We start from the raw sequence: 26,278 nt of genomic DNA, 5'->3' as shown, positions 1-26,278 counted from the left end.
TAGGTTAGGACTTAGGGTAAATGATTTAGGACTTAGGTTTTAACATTTGATACATTGTTTTGATAGGTGTAGGACTCATGCATGGTGTAGACTTAGGTTTGATGTATTAGGTGTTAGGTTAATGTGTTAGGTCTTAGGTCTTTAGACATAGGTTCTATGGTTTAGGTTTTAGGATCCAACATTTAGAATAGGTGTATTATAATGTTGTAAAACCAGAAACAATCACCATGTCAGAAGAACCTGAAGAAGGTCGTGACGACCATGAGAACCACATCAACCACTTACATCAAATTATCACAAAGTGACATTTGTGACAAACAACATATGATGATGAACCCATCAAACCCCTGCAACTGATGACACACCCATGTCGATGATCAACCCTGGCGGAACTGACGATGAACACTTGTCGACAACCAAGTACAAAACCATACCAACTCAACACCATGAAAAACAATTGACATCACTTGAACAACCTGATCCATAACCAACACTGTCGAAGTTGAACGACAATGGACTGAATGATGATGATGACACTGAAACTGTGTAACTGATCTGACGAGGTCCTCCTGGATCAGGCTTCAAGCGGCACAAAAGCAGATTGTAGGGCAAAGAGATGTGTAGATCCAGGTCAATGGAGATGTTTTTCATGCTTCTCATCTACATTGCATGCCCCAATTTCTCCATAGATGATAAATGTGTAGCTTGTAAAGCAGTTGTTGTGGAGCTGGAGGCTGCACTTACTAATGAAAAGCCAAAAAATCACTTAGATATGTGACATTGCTTGGATTCAAGGGGTCAATGTGAAGGAAAAGTGATTGATTACAGACTAAGCTACCAAGCTGAGTGTGGTTCAAGTTTATTGAGATGGGGTATATTTTCCAAGCCATATTTTGAGAGCTAATTCTACCATTTATTAAAGGGGTCAAATCTGCTAAGAAGGGGCTTGAATCTTCTATTATGGTTGGGCAAGTTCATCGTAGAAAACAAAGGTCAATATTCTCTTGTATTCTTGACTAAGAGTGTCACATTTGAAGATTTGAGTGGATCCTCCTTGCTGGTTGAAGTGCTATACATGAGGAGATCAGTTTATAGAGGTTGTTGATAGAGTTTCTGGGCCGAGTTTGACCCTTTGTTGTGGTGTCAAGTTGGGAGAAAATGTATATATTGATGTAGAAAAAAAGGATTAATTAATTATGATTAAGTCGGCCAGTTTGGCAGCAGGTCGTGCTCGGTGGTCTGAGAAGGGGATTGGCTGCAAATGAAAGTGTAGCTTGATTTCTAATCTGTTACATGCAATGACACTGTCTTGGTTTCTCTTGCAATATTTTAGACAAACTTCTTTGGAGCAATAATGGTTGGTTATTGTATGGTCTGGGAATTATTCAGTTAGCATGATCTTCATGTGAAATTTTGGTTGTTTATGTCGATATTATGTGAAACATGAGGGCTTTAGCTGTGCATTTTTCCCCAATGTTTCTGCCAAAAATAGCTGATTGTCGCTTGAGGCATGCTTACCTGCCATTCTCATGTTCACATGGAATATTTGGGAATACTACAATCTTGTGGTTGTTTTTTTTTTTTTTTCTTTGTAGCAATAGAGAGATTGAGGATTTGAGTTCACGGTGCTTTGCCATGTATATACATTTTTGTAATTTCCAAGATATGAATTTCAATGTAAAGAGAATTTTTGTACAAATAAAATGTTTCTCCTTGATAATGTTTTTTTTCGTGTAATCATTATCTTAGTTCATGTTTTCTTCCTTCCTCTTACTAAATTATTTGATACTAAATTCCCATGAATTATAGTCAAAGCTTGCATTTTCACGAAATTGCAGTGTTGTTTCCGTGTGATCATTATCTTCCTTCTATTAAATTAATGTGACTAAATTCACATGAATTATAGTCATAAGCTTGCATTTTCATGAATTTTGTTTTCTTAGAGATTTATGTGAAACCAACATGGTAAAACGCGACTAGATTCCCATGAATTATAGTCATAACCTTGCATTTTCATGAATTCTGTTTTCTTAGAGATCTATGTGAAACCAACATGGTAAAATTGACTTTTTGGGAAGGGTTGGCCTTTAATTTGAGTGACTTCTCAAGAGTCAATATAGATTAAATTATCATTTTGCGGTCTTTATTCACTGTAGAATAGTGGTTTCCTAACTGTTAGGCTTTCTATATTTCATCTGAGTTTTTCTATCTTTCATCTAACTCACGATACATCTAAATCAAATATTAGAATACTTGTGAATGCGTTGTATCTGTTTTCATAATTCAAATACATGTACATCAAGATTGTATCTTCATAACTCAGATACATGTACATCAAGATTGTCACATACATGAGACACACAACATAATTCTCGTAAGATTGCATGTATCTATCATCATAAATAATGTACATCGAGATTGTTACATCCATGAGCCAAACATGGTTCTCGTAAAATTTACCTAATTATGGAAGCAAGGAGAGCTTTGGCTTCAAGGTCCAGATTTTGAATTTGGGCTCTAATACCATGTGTGAGGCTCCCTCCTAGGGTCCTCTAACTAAAACCTAAATTTCTCTCATTTTAAACACAATAAGATGGGAAGTAACTTATTTATATATAAACATTTATTTGATGATAATATACCATTAAAATTTATTTACCACAAATTAAATAAGTAAGATTTTCATTGCAACCATTTACATAAGTAATGAATAAACGGAGGAATACATGTTCCAATAGCTTAGTTGAGATGCTCCTGAGCCCCTGACTCTGTTGGGATGCTCCTCTTGACTACCCAATTGGATTTTCCTCCCATCCAACTAGGAAGTATTTCCTAGCCCAGGGAACCTCCACAGGTTCCCTAGCCCTCCGAGCCCGAGTCCAACCAGATGCAGTGTGTCCAAGTTTAACCAACACTCTCCATATCCAAGTTTGATCTCCCTCCTCTTTGTCCACATCCCTCCTCCAAAACAAAATCAAGACCAAGGATCCTCCCCTCCTTTCAGCATCCTTCCCCTTTTATGCCTCTTCCTCCCATCCACCTCAACCACCTATCATTAATGTCATGGCTACCCCCTCATCCTTTCATTTAGTATTCTTGACTTTTCTTACCATATCTTCTCCCAAGTAGATTTGAGAAGACATTTTGGGGATAAGATATGGATATTTAATTTGGAAATTAATTGGAGAAGACCATATATGCTCCCAAGTAGATTTTGGGGATAAGATATGGATATTTAATTTGGAAATTAATTGGAGAAGACCATATGATTCTTCTCCCAAGTATATTTTGAGAAGACACCTTGGGATATGGATATTTAAAATGGAATAAATGGAAGGAGACCATATCCTATCCAAAACTAAATTTGAGAAGACAAGTTGGGAATTGAATAATAACATTTATATCAATAAATAAATTTACAGTTTCACAAATGTAGGTATGTACCAATATTTCTTGATAATTATAAGTCAATATTTTCAAGTAATTTAAACACTAATAAAATTTGCATGATAAGATTAAGTAGGGCATTACTTATGGAAATGGAAGGTTGGGAGGAAAGCGGAGCTAGGGTTCGGAACAAGGAGTTTGGGTTCTGTACAGGGAGCTGGTAACAATGGAGCGACAAGGAGGGGGGAGCTCCACTCCCTCCCACAGTCATGTAGTAGCGAACAAAAACAAGGAGGTGGGTTCAAATCAATTCAAGAAACTAGTGGAGGTAGAGACGGAGAAGACAAGTACCAAAAAACTGGAAAGCATCAAATTGCATGAACAGGAAGGGAATCTTGAGGAAGTCAGAAGAGAGAAGAGAGCAAGAGACAACAGTCAAAGAATTAAACACAAGAATATGACAAGACTCTGCAAACCTAGGTTAACCATTAAACCCCGGGTTGTCTTAAATGATCTAGCGCTACAGGCGCACAGGGATCACATGGCGATTACACAGTCATATGCAAATTTATGGGACTATGGCCAATGGAGAAGGCATTGTACACGTAGATAAGAAACCACTAGAAATCAAAGGGAGAAATAAACCTTCATCTTGGGTCCAAGGGTTTCTTCACAGTGGTTTTCACGAACCTAGAAGATAAAGATAGAGTGTTCGAAGGAGGACTGTATTTCTATGTTGCTGCAGGACTCTACATGTGACCATGGATGATGAATTTTGTCCTGGAGCGAGAAACATTTACATCGGTACCGGTATGGATTAGAAATATACCTCCTTTGCCCACATATGTGTAGAAATGGACCTATTGGGAGCACTTCCAAACGAAATTATTCTAGAAGTTAATGATGAAGAATGGGTGCAGGCAGTTGGACTATGAACATGTCCCATTCATATGGCGTAAATGTCATGAACATGGGCACCTCTTTAGAGATTGCCTAATCAACAAACTAGAGGACAATATAAAAACCAACACAGGCAAAGACCTGGAAGGCTTTACCAAGGTGGGAGGCAGAGGAAAAGGAGGGGGAAAAGCACCAAAAGAAAACTAGCGAGGATAAGCAACAAAGTCATAACAGTTTCAAAATTTTAGAAGAAGAAGGGGGGAACAATGGATCGGACAAGGCACCGGAGGATAATCCTGCAGAAAAGGAAAAAGATGACAGCATGGAGGTCACACATGAGAACAACAAACTAAAGGAGGATACGCAGAGCACAATGGAACTTGGCAGGGACCATGAGATGACCCCAAGTGAAATTGGCATGGAGGACCAGGAGCTACAGGAGATTCTGGAGAGGGAGAATCTTGATCTAGAAAAGTTCCTGAAGCAGGGAACCACCAAGGGTGTTGATTCTCTACCACAAGAGGAGTTTGACAGAGTGCAACAACTCTTCCTATGGAGATCTCAAGCAAAGGCTATTGGAGTCAAAAGAAACCATGACAGTCAGGAAAATAGAGGGATAAAACCAATGGAGGTAACATCAGGACACTCGTTCAAGAACCCAGGCAGGAAAAGAGGAAGGAAGAAATAGAATGAGCTGCTGACAGAGTGTGGGAAACTCTTGCTTAACTCAAGTAAGATGAAAGATCTTACCAGTTACTCATTTACAAACCTTTCATAATGAAGCTCACAACCTAGAACATTAGGGGTCTAGGAAGTAAAAGAAAACAAAGAAATCTCAACAATAGAATAAAAGAATAAAAACCAGATATGGTGTTTATATAGGAAACAAAATGTTAAATAAACAAAATAAGAGAGATACATAGCAAATGGCTTATTAAGTACGAGTATCTAGAAGTTAAAGCAAACAACAAAGCAGGAGGGATTCTCACTCTGTGGAATCCCCAGAAACTTGGAATCCTGGATGCTGAAGCATCTAGGAACTACCTTTCAATGGTTATACAACCTTTGGGTGACAAGGAAATCTATATGATCACTAATGTCTATGGTCCGCAAAAACTTGAAGACAAACTCTGGCTTCTCAACTCATTGGAGAAGCTGAGAGAAAGACATCTTACTATGCCCTGGATTCTAGGAGACTTCAACATGATCTGATCTCTTACAGAGAAGAAAGGTGGGACCAGAACACTAGGCAGAGACTCCATCGCCTTTCAGAACTTCCTAAATGACATGAGGCTGGTGGATACAGAGACAATAAATGGCACCTTCACCTGGAACAATAAGAGGGGAGGGGATTCTCAAGTTGCCTCTAAACTAGATAGATTCTTAATCTCGGAGGACCTCTTTCTCAATGGCCTTGACTTGACTGCTTTAATCCTTCCTTTTGGAGGCTCGGACCACTGGCCTATTCAGCTTGAAGCTTCTTTTATAGGCACTCTGAGAAACATACCTTTCAGGTTTGAAAATGTCTGGCTCACACACCTTGACTTCATCACTAATATTGGCAAGTGGTGGGTGGAAGACATACCTGTTCAAGGCACGAAGATGTTCCTACTGCAACAGAGACTGAAACACATCAAACTCAGGCTTAAAGAATGGAACAAAAATGAGTTTGGCAATATTTTCAAAGCCAAAAGAGAAGTGGAACAGAAACTACAGAAAATTAACCAAATCCTCATTATAGATGGCTTCACTGAGGAAAGGAAAATGCAAGCTGACTCTCTTCAACAGGAATGGGACAACAGATGCCAGCAAGAAGAGATCTTCTGGAGACAGAAATCGAGAGTGCAATGGATTAAAGAAGGGGAAAGAAATACAAGGTTTTTCCACAAATCAACCATGGATCACAGGGCTCATAACAGGATTGTAAAACTAAGAGATCCTCAAGGGAAAGAGCTAAGTACCCACAAAGAAATGGAATCTGTTATGATACAACATTTCCAAATCATAACAGAGGAGCCTTTCTTAGACAGATCACAATTTATCAACAGCTTCACACAGTACATTCCAAAACTAGTAACCAGGGAAGACAATTACAATCTCAACAGGCTAGTGACTGAAGAAGAGGTCAATGAAGTCATCAAAGAGATGCAAAATGGGAAAGCTCCAGGCCCATATGGGTTCAATGTCTACTTCTTCAAAACATGCTAGGAAATCGTCAAACAATATATCCTTGACGTTGTGGAGGACTCGAGGAAATCAAAAACAGTATTAGGGGCGCTCAATGAATATTTCATAGCCTTAATTCCAAAGCAGAAAAAAACTATGACACCAGATAGATTCAGACCCATAGCCCTATGCAATGTGGTACAAAATTATTTCTAAAGTAATTTCAAATAGACTCAAGCCTCTTCTTCCAACTCTTGTGTCCGAGGAGCAAACTGGTTATGTAGATGGAAGGCCAATTCTCAATAACATCATTCAAGCTCGCGAGGTGGTTCATTCTCTCAAGAGCACTAAGCAGGCGGGTATGATCATACAACTTGACCTTGCGAAATCTTATGATAAGCTAAGCTGGTCGTATATCAGGGATGTACTAAAAGCGTATGGCTTCGACCACAACTGGATAAGATGGGTGATGGCCCTTGTCACCACAACTAGTTTTTCAATCCTACTTAATGGCTCTCCATCCAGAACTTACAGGCCTTCGAGAGGCCTCAGACAAGGAGATCCACTCTCCCCCTTCCTATTCATTCTCATGATGGAAGGATTAGGTAAAGTGATCATAGCAGCCAAAGAGGAGGGAAGAATCCAGGGTCTCAAACTTACCCTGAATGGGGACACCTTGACTCACCAACAATTTGTGGATGACACCATGCTGCAGGGCACACCCACGGTCAAGGAAGCTAAAGCCTTCAAACAAATCCTGAATGATTTTTCTATGGCTGCTGGTACAGAGGTAAGCCTCACAAAATAAAAAAAATTCTTTTTCAATACTAACATTGCTATTCAGAGAAATCTCTCCAGAATTCTTGGCTTTCAAAGAGATCAACTACCCTCCAAATATTTGGGAATACCTCTCACTGACAAACCTCTGAGTAAGGAGGTTTGGGAGCCAGTGACTAATAAAATGCAGGACAAAATCAGAAAATGGACAATTAGTGCTTACAAAGGTTGTCCTGCAAACCATACCCACCTTCATGCTTTCAGCTCTTCCTGCCCCAAAAGGAGTTTTACAACACATCAGGAACATCCAAAGAGATTTTCTTTGGGGTAAAGGAGAAGAGAAAAATAAATGGGCTATGATAGCCTGGGAAAAGCTCTGCAAACCCAAGAACTATGGAGGTTTGGGACTTCACGACCCGGAAACCCTAAGAAAATTTTTGGGGGCAAAACTTTGGTGGAGATGGCTAAAGGAAACAAGAAATCCCTAGGCATAGCTCTAGAAACAGAAGTATGCAAAGAACTGGCAAGATAGTGATCACATTCGAATGACGGGGATCACTAAGGGCTCCCACATTTGGAACAATGCTTGGGAGAATAGAGATATTTTTCAGAAGCACAGTTTCTGGGAGATCAGATATGGAGACCTAGCCTAGTTTTGGGAGGATAATTGGCAGCAGGAGCCTAACCTATGTAAAGAAGGACTAGACATTCTCAAAAATGACACTGACAATAAAGGGTTGCTCAAGGTTAGTGACTTTTGGGATCAGACAAGGGACAATGAAAAATGGAGGAAATGGAAATACCTAGCATACAGTGAAGGGCTCAGGCTGAAGCTCTTGCAGTGGTACTGGAACAGAGAAATATTTTGACTTCAACTTCGTCTGACCAACTAAGATGGGGAAGAAACAATGCAGGAAACTTCAACCTCAAAGAAGCCAAAAGAATTGCCACTGGGCTTGACTTTCCCAACCCTGATATGATATGGAAGAACCTATGGTAGAACCCGCACTGGATGAAAATCAAACTGTTCATATGGTTGGTACAACATAAAAAAGTTCTGACTTGGGAGAATCTAAGAAAAAGAGGTTTAGCTGGTCCTTCTAGATGCCAGTTATGTGGTCTACAAGAGGAAATGCTGGATCACCTACTCAACCTCTGCACTTTCACCTCTACCTTATGGAATTGGGTAGCCTCAATCTTCAGGCAAACTGACAGGGACGAAAACAGTATCATTGGAACTTTGATGAATTGGAGGAAAGATTTCTCAGATAATGAAATAGTCAACAAAGCCTAGACTCTGATACCAGGTTTTCTGATTTGGGATGTATGGAAAGAATGCAACAATAGGATTTTCAAGAACAGAACTGGATCAACTCATAGCATCATAGCTTAGATTTTAAGATAGCTCAAAGAAACTGTGAGCACCCTTCTAAATGAACTCCCCGAGAACCGTCCTTGAAACTAGGATGCTCAGATTCTTGTGCATTTTGGTCTCCAATCGATTGTCCCCCAGGGAATAAGAAAAATCATAAGACATACAATAGAGGGGAAGGACTTCTGGCAACCACCCCCCCATGGCTTCTTGAAATTTAATATAGATGGAGCCTCTAAGGGAAACCCTGGGGTTGCTGGTTATGGAGGAGTCATAAGAGATGAGTAGGGAAACATAAAAGTCATCTTTCATAGTCATTTGGGGAATGCCACTAATAACATGGTAGAACTCATGGCCTTAGAGCAATGCCTAGAAATCTTGATTGAACACAATTTACACAATACCATCATAGAGGCAGACTCTGAACTGACAATTAATTCGGTCAAAAAGATAGGCAATGGCACAACACCAGAGAAAGTTTCAAACCACTGGCGGTTATTGCAGGTTTACCAACGCATACAATCCCACCTGAGAACCCTAAGGACACTTAGATTTGTTCATGTGCGCAGAAATGCCAACAGATTAGCAGATCAACTGGCGAATGAGGGTGTGCTCTGCACAAAAGATAACGAAAGCTATGTATGGGAGATGACACCCTCAGGAAATCTGCGCGAGGACTGTCATAGACAGGCGATTGTAGATAGGGAGAATTTTCAAGGGATGAAAGACAAGCAGTGAACGGACCAATGGATTCAGCAGGCAGCGAACCAAAGACAATGAGGAAGCATGGGGTAATCAGTGAGCAGGTTGAAAGGCAGATAACCATCGATGGCAGCGAGCACTAGAATCCGACGGATTTCGGGCGGAAAGTTGCACGATGGATATCACATAAATCGGACCCGAAAAGTTATAGAATGGCAGTTTAGGCCACCCATCAGGTCCGATTGGGATTATAATGAGTGTGTATGTTGTTGGCCCGATATCGACTATGAACCGTTGGATCGGCAAGAGCCAGATCGCACGGGAGTCGGGCCATGAAATTCCTCGAGGGTTAATACACATCTCGGACCCAAAATTTCATAGTAGGTTGTTTTATTTACTCATCAAGTCCGAAAGGCTTTTAAATGGTGAGCTTGTTGGCTCACCCAAAATCTGTTTAAACCGTCGGATCTCCGAGGACTGCCAAGTCACTCACTATAGGTTTTGTGGGCCTTTGGTTTATGCGGGCCATTGGTTGTTGTGGGCCCTTGTCACTAAGGGAGGTTCGAGGTTTAGCAAACCCGAAAGAACCTTAGTTCTTTTCATTTCTCTTTAGGGTGAGGAAGAAAGGTAGGTTTTCTAGTGCTTTGGTAATGTTTGCATCTACCCTTTTGTGGTTTGTCTAAGTCAGGTATGGGGTTGTATCTAAGTCAGGTATGGGGATCTTGGCTCTGTTCTGCAAATTGTACAATATGTATTTTTTTATAGATTAATGGAAAGCTCTACTCTTACTGAATCAAAAAAAAAAGTAGGGCATTACTTACACCCCTCCTTCCGAAAACTTCGTCGCAAAGTTAGATTGAAAAGGATACAAGGAGTTTGAAAGCAGTTTGAAAATAAAGCATAACAAAATAGAGAGAGAGTTATAGTAGTAAAATTTAATAAGTCAGACAATGAAACCACTTCCCATCAAGAGTCTCCAACTAGTCTATATCCTCCTATCCTTCCTAACCTACTTCCGTTCCCACCCTATCCATCCTCTGCTGTTATATACTATGGCATCGGCTATACCAATCTAACCACTGATAAAACCAATATGGCAGAAGCGTCGACTATATTGACCTAACTTCCCCAGCAGACAACTGGAAATTGTCATCACACGTCTAGGGGAGCGTGTCCATCACTGCCCTCCCATGATTCTAGGTTTGGAGGTTACACAGTGGGAAATACCTCCACCCCTCCTTAAAACTAGGGTCAACACCCTAATATGGACCACACTACAGCGTTGGTTGGATACTTTTCATCGAATAATCTAGTCAGGTAGTCTTGCCACCTGCCATTTACATTTTACCCATGTCATAAGAGTGCATATCAAGTAGATACCAAATGTAATAGGACAATGTACATCATACCATTCCTCATTGGATGTCTTGACCTTCCCCAATGGAAGAGTAGATCTTGGTTATCATATAGTTCTTTCCAATATGCAGGTTAGTTCTCATTCATGCATATATATAACAACAAAATAGATATATATATATATATATATATATATATATATATATGTGATCTTAAACATCATATTATTAAGTCTAGTATCCACGTGTCAATTTTGTAGTTCATACTAGAAATAAATCTTACATTAGATAAATCATAATTTCACTAAGTCATTCATTAGATAAATCATATCCACTTAAGCCATACATGAAACAACAATAACTCTGATAAGTCATGCACTAGATAAATCATAACCAAGTAAGTCATACATTAGGTCATACATCAAACATTTCAATCATCAATACCTAATCCATCTAATGATTTATATAAGTAGTTTCACCTATCCAACTAAATACATCAATATTACATAGTGTTCATAAATAAATAATATGGAAATACAAACAAATCCTTAGCATAGGTAGCTATCTAAGACAAAATGGACATCATAAATGGTCAAAAGTGAGAGGTAATTGCGACATATAGTCTTTGCATCCTCTTGGGTAGCAGATCTTGGGTTATACTTGTCCCATTTTATCTTAACTTGGTCCACCAAGTGATGTCTGAGCTATCGAACCCTATGGTATAATATGCATATTGGTTTGATAATTATGGTTCCCATGTATGAGACCTATAATTCCCTCCAATCGAGTTTGTTGGATTCACTAGAAACATAATATTATAAGACAGATACATAAAAACATCATGAGTTTTATGCAAGTGGGGTGGTAGTACAAGACAATAGGACACTGGTCCAATTTTCTCTTTGATTCTAAAAGGTTCTATAATTGAGGTGGTAACTTCATACCTTTCTCAAACTGAATGGTGTTAGGAATAACTAAAAAATAAAAATAAAAACTCGGTCCCCCACTTTAAAACTTCGATCAGTACTATGTGCATCAACATAACTCTTTTTCCTATCTTGTTCTTCCTTTAAGCTTCGTTGAATCTATCTTACCTATTCCTCCATTTTTTGAAGCAATCCTATCGTGACAATTATTGTGTCTTCCATGCTTTCGTCGACTCAATGGTGTCCTGCATGGCCTCCCATATAGAGCTTGATAAGGAGGCATCCTAGTTGAATTGTGGCAATTGTTGTTATAAGAAAACTCTACCAATGGTAAGTACCTTTCCCACCGAGTCTAATTATCTATGAAATACATTATAGGCATATATCCTATAACCCGATTTACTCTTTCAGTCTTTCCATCTATTTATAGACGATATGCAGTGCTAAGGTTTAACTAAGTCCCCAACACTAATTGCAAACTTGTCCAAAATGTATATGTAAAGCGAGATTCCCTATCAAAATGATCTTTGTGGGTAACCCATGTAGCTAGATAACTTCACCTATAAATACTCAAGCCAAAATGGGAGCAGTCTCTTAGACAAGGTAGTTAGCCACCTAGAGATACCAAATACATGGCCAAAATAGAATATGTTAAGGTTGTTTCTCCAAGAAGAGAGCAACTCATCCTTCAAGAGTAATCCAAATATATATATATATATATATATATATTTGCAATTAATGGTCATGACCACCTTTACAAGTGGAGTGACTTCAAATAATATGCCAAGGTAATTAGAGTCTTGTAGACAAACAACGTAACTCCTCCAAATGAAAATAGCATAAAGATGTTAGGGAATTATCTCCCAGGATCAACCAAATTGGCCATAAATAGTAATCCCATAGAAACATGTGCCACAACTGTTCATAAAGTTGTTATAACCTCCTCAAACAAGTGGGGCTTCCTCAATAAATGTGCCAAAGTGGTTAAATGCACATGTACCAACAACTCTCTTCCAAGAAATATGATAAATAGTTCACCCTAAGAGATTGTGTAATGAGGCTAGGACACTCTCCAATATAGTAATAAAGGATCTTCCCAAACCAAGAGAAACTATATGATACAATGTGAAATAACATACCAAGTGACCAAAACCATGGGTGTCAATGTAGAAAACCACCCAAGCAAGGTCTGAATGCCTCCAAATGCATGAGAAGATGCCAAATAAGGGGAGTGATTTCCTCTATCAAGAAAATAACTAATCACAACATGCCACATTATAGCCAAACTATAAATATCCATTGGCAGTCTTCTAACAAACCACAACCACTTTTCCATGTCATCAAGACATCCACCAAAAGGGACATAAATTATGCAACAAAGGGTGGGTGTACTGCTTCAAGGTTCACCAATCAAAATCATGAAACAATAATCCAAGTGAAACCCTATGAACACATGCAAACGTGCCCAACAACTAATTCACTATGTCAAGGAGCAATAATTAACCAACAATATTTAAGGAAAATCTTAATTGATGGATATCCCTCATCATAAATGTGCTAAGGGTAAATCAAATGTTTGAGCAATGTTATGCAAAGCCCTCAATCACATTTCAAACACCATATGTGCGAGATGCAAGCCTCCAAACAAGAAATGATGACGCCAACCAAGGACATAATGTGCATTATCTAACATGGGATATCAATAATAAATCATAGTAACAAACCCCCATGGTTATGTGATTTAAAGTGAAACGACACTAGGTAAGTGCGCATAAGAACAACTTTCCTTAAGACACCTCAACACTCACCAGAGGTGATCAACAATGTCATGAGGGAAGTGTCAAGGAGAATGTAAGCACAAACCATGACTTCCCTCAATAAAAGCATTAAGCTCCATCAAATAATCCTACAATTGCAAGCTTAGTATAAAGAAGATGTTAATTGATAGTCACTTATATAAGCACCCTTTGGTAACAAGATATGCAAAAAAAAACATCAATACTCCATGTGCAACATGCTTGGTTAGGGTTAACAAACACCATCTAGCACTCAACCTTGATTTAAAAAGGAATAACTCTTTATTCAATATTGTGAAAAAAAAATTGATATGGATTAGACTAATAAAGCAACTAATGTAATAACATGATGCCAAAAGGCTAGGGAGATGAATGCCATTCACAAAGCTTTATATATTTTTATATATAAATCCTTCATCAAGTGTGACTTATGGAACTCATGAAGTTTTTTTTTTTTTTCTAAGATTTATATGTTCTAACATTGAAGGGGCAGAGTGTGACACAAAGGGTGTTAAATGATGATTAGTGAGCAGATTGTAGTGGTGAGTAACACTCTACCATATTAGAAAAGGCATTTATTACGCAAATGCAGATTCTCCTAGTTTTGGGGAGATTTACGAGACCATATCGGAATAAGATAGAGATACCATTCATGAGAGGCACCTTATGCTGAGTTCTACAAATAACATTATCAACCCATCATTTAGAGGAGTTAGGACCACATGCACACACCATTTCACATGGCTGTCTATACGCTTAATCCTATAATGGTGTGTGGAGAGGCTTGGGAGAGTGCCTTTGATGATTATATAGAGGTGAACGAGGAATTCAAAGCAATTATTGCAAACACATTCACAGTTGATGAGGGAAAAATACTTTGGTAACAATTTCTTTTATTTTTTTTTAACTTAGTGGCCTCTTTAACACATCCGATTTAATAGAGGATTGATTTCCCATAGCTTAGGAGAACCTGATAGGTTCATGGAAGCTGCAAAGGGATGGGTTTCCAGAGCTTCATTATTTTTTTGTTAACTACTATATCGGGTTGTCAGTTCCTTTTCGACCGACAAGAGCAGGCTTCACTTAGGAGAGTGAAGGAGCTATTTGTAGTTCACAGAACCTGACATCACTACTCATTAAAACACGGGAACACGCTTTACTATGGAAGAGCAAGGAAGTTATTTTTAGTTCATAGAACCTGACATCGCTATGGAATATCACCTATATATCTGAAGGGGCCAGCAAAAAGATCGTATGTCAGTCCAGAAGATGCCTCATAGATAAATGAAGAGGTGGGTGCAGCATTGCAGTTGGGATTAGGTGGGGTGTAATTGAGCATCTTTGAAGATACAAATGAGTAAAACAGTGACACTGATGTTGGCATGCTTGCTGATGCCAAAGAACAAGCAGAATATCAATCAAGCTTCTTCTATTTAGTACTTAAACCTGGCAAACAATATCCACCGAGAACTGCAGCATCTAATGGTCAATGCAACACCACAACATTCAACGATGCATATCCCAACATATACAACACTAAATGTTTGCATTGTTAGGTGATTATTGCTTGCCCTTCAATCTAACTAATGACTGGTTGGCTCCTCCACTTTTTTAATTACTGTAAGATCATTGGTCATTCTCCCATTGATGTCTGCAAGACTAAATATAAAAATTGAAAAAATTGAACATTTCAAATTGTAATGCATGGGATGTGTCATTCAATGCTATACCATGTTTGGACATAGAAGTGCACCCAACTGGACTTAAAATGTATAAAATTAAAGCAACCCATTATATTGAAGACCCCAATAAGCACAAAATTACCTCCTGGATGAGATGAGGAGATTCAATCAAACACCTGCCACTCCATAAAGGATCATTGAGATCAGCACCATGGGACTCTAACTGCGTGGCGAGGCCTCCATCGATAACACCGAAGCCTCCCACCTGCTGCAGTAACTCTTCCAAGACCTTCATCCGTTCTCCACTTCCAAACTTCATTGCTTACCAAAAAATTGCACACAACTAGGTTCCCCTGATCACAGAACCCTGCAGACAAAAACCCAATACTGTACTCCGCGCCAAAAGTGTATTAATGCCAATGTTACCAAAGACCGTGGGAGAGGTTTTAGAGGTTGGTAAGAAGTGATAAATAGGGCTTTCCAGAGTTTATGGGATGACATTAAAAAAATTGAAAATACTTCATTAAACAAGTAAGGGTGCGTATTTCCAAGGCATTAGTTCCACATGATAAAGATTCCATTTGTCATATCCGTGTCTAATTTTCAAGACCTGCAGATTCGAAGGGTGTTCATAATGTTGGCTTGCTCACATTTCGCAAGTTGTGTGAAGATGGTGTGGTGTATTGGCACGCGTCACTGGCACCCACTAAATTCCATTGAAAGGCGTGGGTTTCAGATGCATCCAACAACACGCATTCGAATAGGTTGTTCGTGTTGCTTGCTTGCTTGCTACCATTTCTCTGAAGATGGTGTGGTCGATATAGCCGTGGAAGATGCTCGAAAAATGTTGGAACCCTTCACCCAAGAGCAACTATTGGATATTCTGCAGGAAGCGGCGACATAGGATCTCGCGCAGAGAAAGTTGTTCGTTCGTGGCCTTGGCTGGGATACAAATACAGAGTCTCTCAAGGCCCTCTTTCCCAGTTCGGGGAGCTGGAGGAAGGCGTCGTTATTATGGACAAGAACACCGGTAAGAGTAAGGGTTATGAATTCGTTACTTTCAAGCACATGGACGGTGCTCTTAATGCCCTAAAGGAGCCCAGCAAGAAGATCAATGGCCGCATGACCATCAGTCAGTTGGCCTCTGCTGGTTCGCAGCCTTCCCAACCGGCAGCTGATGTCTCTGCCCGGAAAATCTATGTCGGGAATGTTCCCATGGACATGGCGGCAGATCGCCTGCTGAGCCCCTTTTATTTTTTTTCTCATTCTTCCACTCTTTGTAACTAGCTAGTTCCCCCGTTATTGGTGGTCTCCCATCAAACCCCCAAACTAGAAATGTTTCTATAAATCAAACCCGCGAATGGAGAGATCGAAGAGGGGCCACTAGGGTTTGATAAGCAGTCAGGCAGGTCGAGGGGTTTTGCACTTTTTATTTTCAAGTCGGTGGATGCAACCAAGCGTGCGTTGGAGGAGCCCATGAAGACTATCGATGGGCATCAAATGTTCTGTAAGTTGGTCGACGAAGGGCAGAAGCTGAAGCTTGGTGGCATTAATGTTCCCAGAGAACCAAATGGATCTGATATCAATGGCTTGAACCAACCAAGAAATGTAATACCTTCGAACCCTGGAATGCAGTATGGTGGTATGGGGCATGTTTTTGTGAATCTGACGGTCGAGGTTAGCTAGGGTACGAATCCAACAGGACTAGCCGCACATCAGGGTTTGAATCATGTTGGGTTAGGAAATTCTACTTTATCTGGTCTCGGAGACCACCCGAACCCTAGTGGGATTCCTAGTGGTTCCATGAATCATCCCATGAATCCATCTTCTAAGAACCCGGGGCTCTCTTCTCAAGGAGGTATGCATGGTGGGTCAGGCCAAGTCCCTACATCTTTGGGGATGGGTGGTTATGGAGGGCATGGGATTACTGCATTTCAGCCGACCTTCCTGTGTAAGTGGTTTTATGATGCACAAAAGGGAATTTTCCAACCTGCTCGAAATTGATAGAGTTGATACTTATTTTTAACGTTCACTTTAAGTTGTAATATACACTATGGGATGATTGCAAGGTCTTAAATCTCTGCATCCAGGCAATTTGTACTCTGGACAACAGGATCATTTAATTGGGATGTCATGAATATCACTTGGTGCGTGCTTCATATGTCAAGTGTATCCTCTAATTTTTCACACATAACTTTGTTACCCTTATACAAGGAACTTTGTAAGTTATTTCTATTATTTCATATCGGGGCTCTAATTGTTTTGATGGATTGTATAACAGTCACCACGTTCTGAATGAAAAAGGAAATTGTTTGGATGGAGGCATCATTTGATGCATTCCCACCTGAGGCCTCATGCAATCTTCAGTCAAAAGATGTGCACAATTCAGTTGAGTATGTGCAGTGTTACCAAGACTGCCTATTGTAATTGTAAACCAAATCTGAAAAACTGCATTTTGGACTGTAAAAGGGTCAAAAATTAACATTGGCCTCGTGCTATAACATTGTAAATCATATTTATTGGCTATGTAATTGTACCAAGTTCATGATTTTAATACTCCACTATAATTAATGTTCTAGAACTTGAACTAAACAAGCGAGTTTCCAGGTTTGAATCTATCTTTCTTAGTCTAGGTCCAAAATACGAGCTTTCAAACAGAAGATTGATTTAAAATGTCATTTTTATTTTGTTGTTGTTTAATTGGTAGTCTTCCTTTATTGGCATACTAGTCATTCTACAATCTAATGAGGAATTACAATGTTATAGGATTCTATTCATGTCCATGCAGCAAATAGTTTAAAAATCGCTGGAATCTGTTAAGTTTGTTCAAGGGCTTCAAGCGGTGCAAATGCAGATTGTAGGGAAAAAAGATGGTTAGATCTAGGTCAATGTAGATGTTTTTCATGCTTCTCATATGCATTTCATGCCCCATTTCCACCATAGATGATAAATGTGCAGCTTGTAAAGCAGTTGTTGTGGAGCTGGAGGCTGCACTTACTAATGAAAATCCAAAAAATCACTTGGATATGTGACATTGCTTGGACTCAAGGGGTCAATGTGAAGGAAAAGTGATTGATTACAAGCTGAGCTACCAAGCCGAGTGTGGTTCGAGTTTATTGAGATGGGGTCTGTTTTCCAAGCCATATTTTGAGAGCTAAGTCTACCATTTATTAAAGGGGTCAAATCTGCTAAGAAGGGGGTTGAATCTTCTATTATGGTTGGGCGAGTTCATATTAGAAAACAAAGGTCAAGATTATCTTGTATTATTGACTAAGAGTGTCACATTTGAAGATTTGAGTGGATCCTCCTTGCTGGTCGAAGTGTTGTACCTGAGGAGGTGAGTTTACAGAGGTTGTTGGTAGAGTTTGTGGGCCGACTTTGACCCTTAGTTGCGGTGTCAGGTTGGGAGAAAATTTATATATTAATGTAGAAAAAGAGGATTAATTCATTTTGATTAAGTCGGACAATTTAGTAGGAGGTCGTGCTGGGTGGTCTGAGAAAGGGATTGGCTGCAAATGAAAGTGTAGCTTGATTTCTAATATGTTACATGCAATGAAGTTGTCTTGGTTTCTCTTGCAATATTTTAGACAAACTTCTTTGGAGCAATAACGGTTGGTTATTGTATGGTCTGGGAATTATTCAGTTAGCATGTTCTCCATGTGAAATTTTGGTTGTTTATGTCGATATTGTGTGAAACAAGAGGGCTTTAGTTGTGCATTTTTCCCTAATGTTTCTGCCAATGACAGTTGATTATCGCTTGAGGCATGTTTACCTGCCATTCTCATGTTCACATGGCATATTTGGGAATACTACAATCTTGTGTTTTTTTCTCTGTAGCAATAGAGAGATTATGGATTTGAATTCACGGTGCTTTGCCATGTATATACGTTTTTGTAATTTCCAAGATATCAATTTCAATGTAAAGAGAACTTTTGTACAGATAAAATGTCTCTCCTTGACAATGTTGTTTCCGTGTAATCATTATCTCAGTTCATGTTTTCTTCCTTCCTCTTACTAAATTATTTGATAATAAATTCCCATGAATTATAGTCATAAGCTTGCATTGTCATGAAATGGCAGTGTTGTTTCCATGTGATCATTATCTTCCTTCATGTTTTCTTCCTTCTATTTCTTCCTTCCTTCTATGAAATTAATTGAGACTAAATTCCCATGAATTATAGTCATAAGCATGCATTTTCATGAATTCTGTTTTCTTAGAGATCTATGTGAAACTAGCATGGTAAAACCTGACTAAATTTCCATGAATTATAGTCATAAGCTTGGATTTTCATGAATTTTGTTTTCTTCGAGATCTATGTGAAACCAACATCGTAAAACCCAACTAAATTCCCATGAATTATAGTCATAAACTTGAATTTTCATGAATTCTGTTTTCTTAGAGATCTATGTGAAACCAACATGGTAAAACCGACTTTCTGGGAAGGGCTGGCCTTTAATTTGAGTGACTTCTCAAGAGTCAATATAGATTAAATTATCATTTTGCGATCTTTATTCACTGCAGAATAGTGGTTTCCTAACTGTTAGGCTTTCTATCATTCATCTGAGTTTTTCTATCTTTCATCTAACTCAGGATACATCTAAAACAAATATTAGAATACTTGTGAATTCATTGTATCCGTTTTCATAATTCAGATACATGTACATCAAGATTGTATCTTCATAACTCAGGTACATGTACATCAATATTGTCACATACATGAGACACACAACATAATTCTCGCAAGATTGCATGTATCTATCATCATAAATAATGTACATCGAGATTGTTACATCCATGAACCAAACATGGTTCTCGCAAAATTTCCCTAATTACGGAAGCAAGGAGAGATTTGGCTTCAAGGTCCAGATTTTGAATCTGGGCTCTGATACCACGTTTGAGGCTCCCTCCTAGGGTCCTCTAACTAAAAACTAAATTTCTCTAATTTTAAACACAATAAGATGGGAAATAACATATTTATATCTAAACATTTATTTGATGTTAATATACCATTAAAATTTATTTACCACAAATTAAATAAGTAAGAATTTCATTGGAACCATTTACATAAGTAATAAATAAACAGAGGAATACATGTTTCAATAGCTTAGTTGAGATGCTCCTCTTGACTACCCGATTGGATTTTCCTCCCAGCCAACTAGGAAGTATTTCCTAGCCTAGAGAACCTCCACAGGTTCCCTACTAGCCCTCCGAGCCCAAGTCCAACCAAATCTAGTGTGTCCAAGTTTAACCAACACTCTCCATATCCAAGTTTGATCTTCCTCCTCTTTCTCCACATCCATCCTCCAAAACAAAATCAAGACCAAGGATTCCCCCTTCCTTTCATCATCCTTCCCCTTTTATGCCTCTTCCTTCCATCCACCTCAACCACCTATCATTAATATCATGACTACCCCCTCATCCTTTCATTTAGTATCCTTGACTTTTCTTACCATATATTCTCCCAAGTAGATTTGAAAAGACATTTTGGGGATAAGATATGGATATTTAATTTGGAAATTAATTGGAGAAGACCATATCTTCTCCAAAGTAGATTTTGAGAAGACATTTTGGGGAATATTTAATTTGGAAATTAATTGGAGAAGACCATATCTTCTCCCAAGTAGATTTTGAAAAGACACCTTGGGATATGGATATTTAAATTGGAATAAATGCAAGGAGACGATATCATATGCAAAATTAAATTTGAGAAAACATGCTGGGAATTGAATAATAACAATAATAAAATTTATATCAGTAAATAAATTTACAGTTTCGCAAATGTAGGTATGTACCAATATTTCTTGATAATTATAAGTCAATATTTTTAGGTAATTTAAACACTAATAAAATGTGCATGATAAGATTAAGTAGGGCATTACATGTACATAGAAATTGTATAACAAATATTTATTTTTTCAAGGCAATACAAAGGTTTAAAATTTATAGCTTATGAAATTTTGACATCCTAATGGGTGATGAATGTCATTTGATCATACTTAATGAAAAAGTTCTCAAAATACCTCCTTTTTCAAAGTTAAGATGCATCTTAATATGTTCTTATTTGTAATTAAGTTGTATCTATACAACTAGTTGTAGGAAAATCTTTTAGTTTTTTTTGTTGATTAAGCAATCTCCTATTTTATAAGAGTCTTGATAATATGAATGAACTTGAAACTACTAGTTTTTTTATTAATTTTCCAAAGCCTTAAGTCTCTCTATTGAACACAGTATATGGACTACTATTATGAAGGTATCTCTAAATTTTGGGTTACATGGAAACACAATCTCTAATATAATATGAACACACCTTAAACACTAATTCAATATGTGCTCCTAACAAACAACAAACCCACTAGGAATAGATGATAATGCCATCACAACTTGATGCAAGCCTAAATAGAGCTTGTAAATTTTCCCACAGTGCCCACTCTCCCCACATTCGACGCTTCCTTCAATCCTTTTTCATGGTCTTGTTCCACTGGATATAAGTCCCTTTTATGTGCATACAGTGGCTCTCGAGGTATAAAATCCTTTCATATCCAAATATACAATGGGAGGTTTTATTAAATTAGTGGGAGGAATCCCAAGGGGTGGAGGAATTCCTCGAAAACCACTAGTTTCAAGACCTTCACCTATAACCCTGAAGCTTGTTATTATACCTCTACTACTGGCATAAGAATTTGCATAGGCCCCATACTTTATCTAAGCACCCAACACTTTTAAATTCCTTTTCCCTTCATGCAACGCAATCACATCATAAGATCAAGTTCCATTCCTTGGTTTTTGTCGGTTTATACACATCGGCTCAACTCCCTCCGTAATGGCTAGTTTTCACAGATCAGCCTAGCGCCTATTTGTTAATTCTTTAGCCACCACCACATTTTCTGCTCATAATGGATCGAATCAATAAATAGAAGGATCATAAAAACCTCGATCTGGCCCACTTAATTTCGAGATCTGTTAATGCCACCTCAGCCCAATATTTATTACTCGATGCAATAAGAAGGGGCATTGCAAAAGTCATCGGGGTAAACCTTCCGTGCGGGACCCATCCAAATTCTCCCCTTAATATATCCGGCCCACTTTCAAGATTCTGGTGTGATGCAAAGATGAGTTCACAAGTCTCTGGTTTATGAAGCTTCTGAGTAGGTCCACTTTGCTGTGTGAGCCTCGTCTCTATGCCCGCCTATTTTATAAGTGCTCCCCTCTCGTTCTTCCTGGATAATAACTCTGACCTTACGTGGTCAACAACTCGTGCTCTTTCCTTCTTAAATAAAGCCTTCGACTCGACTTTTCACATTCTATCTCTCAACGTTGTCAAATGACACATCCCGACGTTGTCAAGTGACAGACTTTCATCACGAAAAGAAAACTAAGTGTTGTGCTCTTGACGGTGCTTATATGTAATGGATCTATGCCCCAACATCTTCTCAACTCTCTACTTATATCTCGTTGCTCGCCTTTTTTCCTTCTCGACTCCTCATAACCTTTAAGTCTCCTCTACGATCTCTGCTCCCCTGCATTCTTTGTGCCAATCCTCCTGAGCTTCCTTTACTCTGCTTAACCTCTGTCACACCTTCTCATGTGAACCTCCTACAATCACTCTCATATATATGTGTTATATTTTAGGTGCTCTTCTCTCCTTATCTACAAACGACTCCAAAACCATTATTATGTACCTAAATGTTGTGCATGTGTTACATTATATGTATTCTAGAAATATAACAAAATGGATGGTTATTAAAGAAACTATCGCTTCCCTCTCACACACAAATCCACTCAAAGACACTTGGACAGAGTGCTTCTTTGTATTAAAGAATAAAACATATTTACAATAGGCCCTTTTGGCACTGCGACCATATTTTGGCTTCTCCAAGCTTTTCGATTCTTTTCTCTCTCGCTACACATAATCCTATTTTAGCTTTACATTTGTATATAAAGATTATGAACTATATTATGGTTTAGATCCACAAAATCCTCACCTAAATCCCCATTCTAGGATTCCTAGATCCATAAATCTTTCTAACTCCCCTCATTTCTCTATAACTCTCACAAATATTAATGAGATCTATATTCTAAAAGAGAGATCTAGTTACAATATCTTCATTCTCATTACTCATGTACATTTCTCATGGGAACATAGGAAAATACAATTAAATAAACAATTACGCTCAATTAGAGAACCAACTCCCTTGATAAATGAAAACCCCTGATTATAGTCAAAATAGATTTTGACTTGGAAGTGGAATGCTAGTGCATCACAATATAGAATAATATAACAAATATCATAGAAATGACCATGGAGGTTATGGTGCTATGACATTGGAAATTGCACATTAGAGAATTTTTAAGGTAAAAATTGAGCTTCAAAACAAAAACGTACAATCAAAATCAACTTTATAAGAACTAATAGGATTCAATTTGATGATGTCAACCATGGGGGATGATTCACCATTTTTGGAGTAAAAAAGTAGAAAGATTAAAAAATAAAAATAAAATAAAAAACTATTTTTTAAACTTGTACTTTCAACTTATCTCCCTACGGTTTCATTCAAATTTCGAGCACGAGCACTTGTTGGATGCATAGTTTAATTCTTCATCCAAGGAGTACCCATGTTGGATGCTTTCTATGGACCCTGCTACACAAAAAATGAAAAATACATGAAAAATGTGATTGCAATCATGTTTTTTCATGTATTTCTCATTTTTTGTGTGACATCGTGGTCCATCAAAAGTATGCAACATGGGTACTCGTTGGATGATGAATTAAATTATGCACCCAACGAGTGATTCCATTCAAAATTTGAGTAAAATTGTAGCGAAGTTAAAAATACGACGTAGGTTTTCTTTTTTTTCCTCTAAAATTTGATGATATAATCTTTTTTTTTGTAAGCTTGATAGGACTACATCTTCATCATGTCCAATATATCACCCCGAACGGGGCTGGGAATTGAATCGATAATTTCACATCAAGAAATGCCTTAACAGAGCCCCTGATCACCATCTATCCAAAACCCTGTGGACAATCTAATCTTATTTTATTATTACCACTAACATTTTATAATATTTTTTAAAAGGTCCATTTTAGACCTCAAATATCTCTAATAATTTAAAACTAACTTACACGTCATTCTCATTAAAATGAAAATATAAAATGTGTGAGAGAAAGTTTTCTTGAAAAATATAATATATAAAATATAATATAAAATAAACTACAAAATAAACCATTTTACCACATCATATAAAGTTTAATAAAAAATGTGATAGAAAACAAACTACGGAAAAGTTTCATAAAAAGGTATGGGGAAAAGAGGAGCCAATATTTCGTGGAGGGCAAAGGTTCTTATTGCTCAATTAAGGACCAACTCACATCAACTTCAGTGTGAAACAGGACGATGGAAAAGACCTAAAGAAGCTTGGGAAGAAAAAGTGTGGAATCGGAAAAACATTTCATTTTGGAATGTGACGCAGAAGAAAAGGTGTGGAATTGGAAAAACATTTCATTTTGGAATGTGATGCATTCAAAGACATCACAGAAAGTTATGAGAACATGTTAGCATCAGTTTCTTGGCATTGTCTTTTTAGCGAGGAGATTATTGGAAGGTTGGGTCGACGTGGGTCAGCTCATCATCAATTTGAATCGGAAAAACATTGAATTGCAAGGAGCGAAAAACAAGGAACTAATGGTCTCATAAACTATTTTTAATCTCGTGAACTTCAAAATATCATTTTATAACCATTTTACCACATCGTCGATTACCATTTACCATTGGATTAAAGAAAAGCATAAAAAAAAGCATATCAGAAAAGTTCAAAAACGAAATTGATGTAATGTCCACTCAAAATATAAAATGCTCAGGACGACCCACAAGACAACAGATGGGCCCCCCAAACAGTCCCATCTGTCTTCAAACATTATTGTAGACAGTTGGCATGGCAGCTGAAACAGCGTTGTTCCTTCGCTGACCCTTCCTGGGGTCTCGCCGGATCTGAACTTTGAAATGGTCTGTTTTACATGATAAATTTCCAACCACGACCATAAACGCGTGGGCCTTAGGTTTGCTCGTCTGCTTCTATTTGTTACGCTACTGCAAGCCATGTATTGGGGGATGGAGTCGAAATGCGATACTGAGAACAGGGGAAGAAACCCTTATTTGGGTATGCAGAGAACGGAGGCTGTTGGAGGGTTTGGAGGCATGAATCGGGCTCTTGAGGATAGCGTGGGAAGCAAGACAAGGATCATGGAGGCTGTTGCAGCGTTTGGAGGTATGAATCTTCATTACCATAATTTTGTATCTGCACCCAAAACAGTTTCAGTCCATATTCCTTATGTTTGTTTATTATCGTGTAGTGGTTTACTAATGCTGCGACTGCTCTGTTTCAGACTTTACTTCGATAGAAGTGGACATCAAAAAGGGAATGGTAACTGTGGTGGGAAAATCAGTTCCTGTGAGTGTGGCACTGAAAGTGAGAGAAATGGGGTACAGAGCAAAGCTGCTGAGCCTCGGCCCTGCCACAGAAGAAGAGGATACCGACGAGGACACAACGATGATCTCCCCTGCCACAGAAGAAGAGGATACCGACGAGGACACACTGATGATCTCCCCTGCCACAGAAGAAGAGGATACCGACGAGGACACAACGATGATCTCTATCCCAGCTATCTCTTTGCGGATTCGTCTATTTCTTTGCGGATTCCCTCTGCTTCTATTTGTTTTATATGATAAATTATTTGTTTTACATGATAAAGAAGATACCTACGAGGAACACAACGATGATCCGTATCCCACCGATCCCTACTGCCATCCTCCGCGTCCCATTGATCCCCCGCGTCCCATCGATCCCCCCTATCATTGATGGCCCCCCTCACATCGATCCCCTCACATCGATCCCCCCACATCGATCCCCCCTATCATTGATAAGTTATGGTACGTTGTGCTTGAGGGTGAGGATACCGACGAGGAACACAACGACGACCCGTATCCCACCGATCCGTCCTATCCCCCCCGTCCCATCGATGCCCCCTATCCCTTGGAAATTCCTATTAGGAATCCCTATCGCTTCTACGCCTCTGAGGATACCGACGAGGAACACAACGACGACCCGTATCCCACCGATCCGTCCTATCCCCCCCGTCCCATCGATGCCCCCTATCCCTGGGAAATTCCTATTAGGAATCCCTATCGCTTCTACGCCTCTGAGGATACCGACGAG

The 26,278-nt window shown here is 38.7% G+C and overlaps 1 protein-coding gene and 2 pseudogenes across 1 annotated transcript; all 3 read left to right on the top strand.

Moving 5' to 3' along the window:
* The first annotated feature begins 15,502 nt into the window (after window positions 1–15,502).
* LOC149170127 (UBP1-associated protein 2C pseudogene) lies at window positions 15,503–16,417 on the top strand (annotated as a pseudogene).
* LOC149170126 (uncharacterized) lies at window positions 16,417–17,579 on the top strand (annotated as a pseudogene).
* A 7,432-nt stretch (window positions 17,580–25,011) lies between these two features.
* LOC149170125 (uncharacterized) lies at window positions 25,012–25,954 on the top strand. Its single transcript, XM_089427251.1, has 2 exons — window positions 25,012–25,330; window positions 25,449–25,954. The coding sequence occupies exons 1-2, from the start codon at window positions 25,162–25,164 to the stop codon at window positions 25,919–25,921; spliced, it is 642 nt and encodes a 213-aa protein (XP_089283377.1). The 5' UTR covers window positions 25,012–25,161; the 3' UTR covers window positions 25,922–25,954.
* Window positions 25,955–26,278: the final 324 nt, after the last annotated feature.

Source organism: Pinus tabuliformis, chromosome 4_2 (genome assembly GCF_031772625.1).
Source record: "Pinus tabuliformis cultivar Carrire ecotype Pingquan chromosome 4_2, CPIR1, whole genome shotgun sequence".
Classification (NCBI taxonomy): Eukaryota; Viridiplantae; Streptophyta; class Pinopsida; order Pinales; family Pinaceae; genus Pinus; species Pinus tabuliformis.
This window is presented reverse-complemented; position numbering and strand designations above follow the sequence as displayed.